Source organism: Chironomus tepperi, unplaced genomic scaffold (assembly GCF_022539635.2).
Source record: "Chironomus tepperi strain 1889 unplaced genomic scaffold, CSIRO-AGI_Ctep_v1 contig_359, whole genome shotgun sequence".
NCBI lineage: Eukaryota > Metazoa > Arthropoda > Insecta > Diptera > Chironomidae > Chironomus > Chironomus tepperi.
This window is the reverse complement of record NW_027226481.1, coordinates 206,612-214,382: the sequence shown is the minus strand read 5'-3', so window position 1 is coordinate 214,382 and position 7,771 is coordinate 206,612. Positions and strand designations below refer to the sequence as shown.

At 34.1% G+C, this 7,771-nt stretch overlaps 1 protein-coding gene across 1 annotated transcript; it reads right to left on the bottom strand.

The window, feature by feature from the left end:
* Positions 1 to 4,165: 4,165 nt before the first annotated feature.
* LOC139095127 (very long chain fatty acid elongase 7-like) lies at positions 4,166 to 7,511 on the bottom strand. The gene is made up of 4 exons (XM_070646390.1): positions 7,437 to 7,511; positions 5,238 to 5,304; positions 4,735 to 5,178; positions 4,166 to 4,664 (listed from the first exon to the last, which is right to left on the bottom strand). The coding sequence occupies exons 2-4, from the start codon at positions 5,260 to 5,262 to the stop codon at positions 4,342 to 4,344; spliced, it is 792 nt and encodes a 263-aa protein (XP_070502491.1). The 5' UTR covers positions 5,263 to 5,304; positions 7,437 to 7,511; the 3' UTR covers positions 4,166 to 4,341.
* Positions 7,512 to 7,771: the final 260 nt, after the last annotated feature.

Here is a 7,771-nt window from a genome sequence, read left to right as displayed (position 1 = left end):
GAATCACCCTGATGGTAAATTGTTCCAGGATTATGGGAGTAAATGAGGTTATTTGGATGACATCTCACTACTTACTTCGTTGAGCATGTAGATCGACTGGCTTCTCTTAGTTGATGTTATAAGCTGATTCTATATCTGGTTGTCTTTGGCCAATTGCCAATTGAGCGACATAAAGCACAAATAGGGCAAATATCTGACCCACGTATAGCATCTCACGTAAAGCCCACTTCATGCTTCTTTCTTGGCAAATCCGACTTTCCATTGACCTGATCCTAAGTTAATACTTCAGATTGTGCTTCCAATTAAATTTGCCCTAAATTTATTCAAATTTAACGACCCATACTCACTTATCTTATCAAAATACTCACAAATTCACACCTAAATATCATCCAAAAATCCCCTCAAAATCTCTACTAGGTCATCAGCCAACAGCAGTAAAGCACAAAAAAGAAATAAAATTTATGAGTGTAAATTAAACATAATCAAATAAGAAAAAGGGAAAAAATACAATTTTTGCTTGCTTCATGTTGCGATAATAAATGTATAAACATTTTCCACCTGAATGATTATTCAACATATTTTTTTCTTCTTTTTCTTCATTCCTCAACATACAAGACTCATATAAATGTAGATGTACGTATGAGTGCACATAGAATAACAAATAAAAATAAATTTTTATAATCTTTTCTTACATTGCGCTTATCATGTTTTGGATGATGCTAGTTGTGCATGTTATTTGAGGGTTTGATGGATGCAGTTTTGCTGAGGCTTATGAATGGAGTTTTTGGGGTTGTAAAGTTGAATATTTCGGGGTATTTGGGTAAAGTGATTCGATTTCAGGGTCTATAATTCGTTTGATAATTTGTTCTCATCTCAGGCTCTAATATTTGGCAGAATAACGTCAAAATCCATCAAAGGATTTCTGAATATCACTAATTTGCACAAAATACAGACTATTTTGTTTAAATTCCAGACCTAGCACTTACACTTCAATAAAGACAGTGTTGCATTTACATTGGTAATTGGCAAAGGACAGACAGCGATAGAACCAACTTCAAACATCAATTTAGAGAGGCCATATATCAATCTGTATCTGTGCAGCCAGCAATGTAAGACAGTACAGCCAAAATTCAATAATTTCCCCTACAAACCTTAAAAAATGCGCTCTAATCCACCAAACCCAAACCTCAATCCAACTCGTCACTTATTCCACCTCCAATCTCGCATCTCTTTTGAGTTTTGACTTAAATTTTTAATGTGACTTTTGCTGCTCCTTGCTTCCTTTTCATCTTGATGTGAAGCAAGCATTTCTCACATTCATCCAAGCATGCATCATGAAGAATACACACATGAAGAAATGAAAAAGAAGAAGAAGCAAAAAAAAATTTATATTTATCAAAATGATTTCTTTATTCTCATTCTGTACATCTCACACTCTATGAAAAATGATGCATGCTTGCATGAAGCATAATTGGAAAATACAATAATAATATCATAAATTTGTTGCGCTTTTATGTGATTTCTCATTTTCCACTTATGAAATATTAAAGAAGCTGGATGTGAATGGATATGGCATGAGATAAAAGAATTAAGAAATTGAATGAAAGGATTAACACGGAATGAAAAAGGCAAATAAACTGTTGTGGATAGAAAGAGCTTTTGTTGAGAATTTGAAAGGAAATTAGCTGTGATGTGCGATAAACTTGACTTTAGGCGATTGTTGTAGGAGGCTTGTGTTCTTGGCTGGATTTTGTCAAGTTTTGTAAACAATTTTGGCTTAGCTTTGATTCGTTTGACTTATTTGAAGCAATTTAGAAGCTTCTGGAGTATGTTGCAGCATTTAATGTATAAATTCCCTTGATTTGGCTAACAAAGATCCATAAAAACACGCTGTGAATGTTTTTAAGTCACTTCTGACAATTTATGACTTAATTCTTTTTAGTAACCATCCCTAACAGACAAAGAGCATGCATTCATGGTACAGTAAGACCACTACGGTACCTAAAAATGGTCTCTTTGGCTGTTATGACTATTAGGGCATTTGATGTTCCCTAATTCACGAATAATCCCATAATGAACTCCATAATTACCTCCACATACTCCTTAATTGCCACAAATTTCCCACAAAATCAAACAAATTCTTTAAAATAATTCCCATCCCTCACGAAAAAAACACATCAGATCCAGGAAACGATAAAGAAAGTCGTGACGAGATTAATGTTTGTTGTTTATTGTTGCTTAATTTACAACGACTGCTTAATTGCTGCAGAGAAAGTTGTTTACTGTTTATCTAATCCATTACATTCTCACACACAAACATCAATTTTTTCTTCCCTCCAATCTCAGCAAATTTTCAACATAATTTTTCTGATAATGATGAAGGAAATGCGTACTTGAGCAGCACTAAGAAGATGAAATATGAAGGAAAATGAGCAAACACAGGAAAAAGTTTTTCTTCTTCTTTTTTTTTCTTATAACTCAATTTGTGCTTGATGAAACTAATGACATATATGGATCAAACTGGCATGTATATAGTCACATAAAACTTTTTTGTAGATGATAAAAGTTTATAATGTCATTGACATAAGAGGAGGATTTGAAGGATTAAGTGTGTGAATGTTGGATGGATATGGATTGTTTTGGGGGATTAATGGGGATTGGGGAGTCATTGCCTAGCTAATTTGGTGTGGATCCAGATTTTGTAATATTCCACTTGAAGCCAGAGTCATGCTGATCTGTGGACACTGTTTTCCGACATTTTCGGATCGTTTGCCTTTCGGGCTAATTCTATGGAATCCTAAATGAAGGTACTGAGTCAATAATTGATCACAAATCATGTAATAGAGTCATAAATCCCATCAAATTAGAAACCAGTTCAATATAGTCGTTGTGGTACTTTTATACCACAATGTAAGGCGTAAGGATGCCCTAATAGCTGTTTTGAAAGCATAAATTAGGTTTTTCGTCACGTGCTGCTCTATTTGAATACTCAAAAAATATATCGCAGTCTGAAAAATCAAAAAACTTACTCCAAACCAATCACAAACTCTCCCGACACATGTTCACCCATCCAGCAGCAGAAGACAACACATCCAGCAACAGACAACACATCCCATAATCTCCTCAAACAAAATCCAAACACAGTACACAAAATTCCTCAACATCAGCGACATGGGAAATAATCTTTTACACATTACAAAGATTTAATAACAACACGAATGAAAATATGCTTCCACTCACTGATTTGATGACGTCATGTTGTGATATGTGATAAATTCCTTCACTCATATGTGTTCCCATTTCTCTCACCACTCACAGCAGTTTCACATCAACAAAGATTTTTTTAATCAAATAAAAAAAAGAGCAAAAAAATGGTAGAAAATTTATTTCTTATGTCATGTCATTCATTTCCGTCATACCTTTATGTAGCCACCTATATTCACATATTATTCTTCTTCATCATTTTTATGACTTCACATTTGATGAAGATTTTTCATCAGAAAAATCTTTTCCTCGTGTTGCTACCTTTTATGTTATTGTATTTGTTGCTGTAAATATTTTATGGTGCGACTTGTGGATGGAGTCATGGATTTAATTCAAATCGTTCCTCTTATGAATTTGTAATCACCCTCAAACCCCTCACAGAACATTTAAGTAGGTGACATTCACAACCAATTTCACAGAGCTCATCAAACAATTGCCACAGATCATTAACATTCCATTATCACAGCGATTAAATCTCGAACTGAAATTGCTCTTAATTACCACAATAGTTCTTCACACTTGACTAATTTCTTCATTTAAAATTGAGAGAGTTTGAAGAGATAAAGAATTAATTTGAAATTAATCTAGTTCTTCTTTTGATTCACAAAATCAGACCAGACGGAATTAAAAAGTTTGTTTGAAGTGGTTTTTGGGGGATGAGTGGATGTTGGTGATTTTTGGTGGTTGAATTGGATGGATTTGGAGTTTAATTGCTTCTTGAATTTGTTATAATTTGATGTTTGGAAACAAAGTTGTTCGAAATTTGCAAAATTGCTCTAAGTCACGTTTTTAACTCATTGGCTTCCAGGCTGTGTTGTATTTCACGCTTTGGAACCCATACAGACACAAAACATGCAGTTTAATTCGAGAAACCTAAAGAAATCTAAATTTATTAGCCAAATTTTCCAAAATGTCTAAACTTTATTTCTTAAATTCTTACAAAATAAATCCAATCTAATTCCAGCACCATGCCAGAGTCACGCCGGTCTAGTCCCAAATTTTCTCTTAATTAACCAACTTGTGCTGCTCAAGATTGACCAATCTAGCTCCCCAAACCCCCATCAATCTCTTAAAAGCTTATTCAATCTTCCCATCCTTCCATCCATCACTCAACCTAGCCTTCTTCTTCATATAATTTTGATAATAAAAATTCCCAAAAAACATCAACAAAACAGTAATCTGAAACATTCCAATTCGAAACAGATGACTAGTTCCACAAAATTCCTCAGCTACACACTGTCCAAGGATGAGAATGAGTTGAATTATTTGTATTGTTGTCAACACAGGCTTTAACTTTAGTAACCATGTCTGCAGTGCTTTGTAAGAGCTCAGGAAATAGTAAATGTACATCAATATGTGGACATCGTTGTTGATGACGACACAGTATATGTCCATGACCTCTGAAAATGGAACGGAAGTTGAAGTTTTTGAATGTTTTATTTATGGAAGGTCAGAAACTTTTAAGCTTACCTGCTGAATATCGACTTCCAAGATACAAGAACACTAAAGTGCTAATATGATGATAAACATGCAGCACTGACACTTGCTTCTGCTTCTTCCTCAAAATGAAGAAAATTGTCTCAATAAGTTCAATAAGTCGCAGCCAAAAGAACATCCAACTGAGACTAAAAACTTGCACAATATCATCGGGAGTATCCAGATACATGTCATTCGTCTCACATCTCCATGTCGATTTTAATGAATTATATCCGAATTTAAAATGTGCAATGTATGAGAAATATGTGCATCCGACAATTTGTAAGAGATTGTAGACTCTGATGAGGGTTTGCAGCTTTAAGGGCTTCCGATTTTTCATTATTTTGGATCCAATAATGACGGATGAGAGATAGATTGCAAAGATTATCAGCATTGGAGTTGGTGAACCGAAAAATAGCCACGATTCAATCATTGGATCTGAAATTAGGAGAGTAATTTGAGAATTGGAGTTAATTTGGTAATTGAATCAAACTTACATTTTGCAGGCGGCAAGAACATCATTTTTGGAACAGCTTATGATAATTTCAGGTAAACTTCAAGTTCCTGCAATTAACCAAGAGTATTTAAGCATCATTAAATTCAATTCATCCTCTTAAATCCAAAAGCCACAAACGACAATACAAAAAACAAATCCAGAACTCCTATTATCCCATCATATTGATTGCCAAAAACTATATCCAAACACTAAGCACAACACACAACAAAACTAAAATAAAATAAATTGCCCACAAATAATTAAGAGATAAAATTGCAGTAGGAAACTTTGAAGGCCAAAACCATCTGGAACATGTTTGGCCAACTTAGTCGCAAAAATGTGGTGTAAAATTAAGGAAGGACCGGAAATGAGAACTTTTTTTGCTGTTGTTGTTGGGCTGCGTTCATTTCTTCTTCCGTTCACACTAAAAGTTGTAATTTTTTATGAGTTCTACGGCAATGAAGAGTGATCACACACATGTGTTCTTAATTTCTTTATTATCTTTTATCGCTTACACCAGCTTTTGATGATTCTTTTTGTGTGTGGATTATTGAGAATTGGTGGTGGGTATTGTTGGTTGAAGAGGAAAGAAGCCATTAGTGGGTTGTGGTGGATGAACAGATTGGAATTTGGGGTATTGTGTCATTAGTAGGAGAATCTGCCTGTGTAAGAGTTAGGCCTCTGTGGCTGAGGAGTTTAGTAATTGAATGTGAGTTTTTGGTGAGTTATAGGGTTCAATTCGTCGACTTGGAGTCGACATCTTACGACTTAACACTGAACATCCTTAATATATTAAGATCTAATCCTGAGATTTGCTGATATTCTAATTTGTATCACAGATCTTGCTTTGTTTGTTGCTAAATTCATGGAATGCATGTTAGAAAATGATACTTGTGTCCTTAATGTCCCCAAACTGACAAGAAGCTCCAACTGATAGACCCAGATTTCATATAAACGCGAACATGAGTTCAAGATCATCTCAATCAATAAAGTAAGAAGTCTGTACCTCAAAAATTGACAACAGCAATGCGTCATTGTCCTCACTATCACCACAAATCCACAAAAATACTTCACAGCACCAACAAAAAACAGCAAAAAAATTTCCTCATTTTCATCCTGGTTGCAAATTAATGTATATCCGATAGATATTTATTTTCATTTTCACAGCACGCATCCCTCTCATCTACATTTTTTTTATCCATGCAAGTTTTATAGTTTTACTCATACATTCGCACATATGAATTAAATATGAGAAGAAGTCTGGTCGTTGCCAAAGAAATTAATTAAACGAACTTTCAGTTTATCTCACACATTTAATTCCTCCTTTTTTTCTGGCAACCTCCATCCACAAAAAAAGGCATTTTGACGCACATGCCGTGAGCATCTGGGCTCAAAGGTTTTCATGAGCAATTAATTTTACTGACCAGCAATATGTGTGTGAGTGAATGTGTGTGCATTATTTTCATCCATCCTTTACCGTTCATGTTTATTTCTCAGTAGCAATGAATTAAAGTTTTTTTCTATCTTGTTTGGCTTGACTTGTTTATTTATCGTCCTATAGATCACGTCTTGATAATCTTTACTTCTGTTGAGATGTCATAAAGTTTATCTACTTTCTGTTCATCGTGTTTTATGAGAATAAATAGAGGTGAAAAATTGTTTGGATGAAGGTGAAATTTGCTGTATCTTAAAGTTAGTTTGTGTCTCCTTGTGGATATGAAGAAAAGTTAAAGAGTCATTTGAGGAAACACAAAACTGATTGAAAGTTTCTCTTATTTCATTAAATTGTAAGTATGGATGTGGGTTTAAGGAAGATATGTCAAACGATTAAAGTTGGTCTAAATAATAGGAAATAAGGAGGATGTTGTGTCGTTAACCTAGATGTTATGGATAATTTAGATTATTTGAATCTATGGAGATTCTACATTGGTTGAATAGGAAGCCATAGCTTTAATGTAATGGTTGTAAGTAATGGATGTAAGTATGCTATGGATCTGTGTCATATCGGCATGAGAATTTGATGAGAAATGTGCTTAATACTTTTCAATTTCCTCTCAAAGCAGCCAAAATATGATGTAATTTTCCAAAATTCAATTTTGTGATGAGCCTAAGTGCTTTTCCCAAAACCATTCCAAATCAAGCCTTTCCTTAACTACTACCAAAAACCAAAAATCAGATCCAAAACTCCCTAATTTCTTACCTTTTTCATTCAATTATCCACAACAAAAACCTAAAATTCCCAACAATTACTCTTTTAATCCAACAGAACTTTAAGTCTACAACAAGACTAATAACGATAGAATAGTAAGACTGAATGTCGCATTGTTTCATGAGAACTAAATTTCGCAATTGAATAATTTTCCTGTTAGAGTTAATGACTATCATTATTTGAGATTGCCTCTGTATCGATTCATGATTCAACATTTTTAAGGCGACCTTGATACACAATATTGGATGACAATTTCCGATGTTGGATATGTTTGGTTCAAGGTTGAGATACTAAAGTTTGTACATCACACATTTGTTGGATCTTCC

What these genes read in the sequence shown, in the direction of transcription:
- LOC139095127 (XM_070646390.1), bottom strand. Translation starts at nt 5,262, where the DNA reads ATGATGTTCTTGCCGCCTGCAAAAT. An exon ending in GTTCTTGCCGCCTGCAAAAT is followed by an intron (nt 5,179 to 5,237) that starts GTAAGTTTGATT and finishes TCCTAATTTCAG; the next exon opens with ATCCAATGATTGAATCGTGG. An exon ending in TGGAAGTCGATATTCAGCAG is followed by an intron (nt 4,665 to 4,734) that starts GTAAGCTTAAAA and finishes TTCCATTTTCAG; the next exon opens with AGGTCATGGACATATACTGT.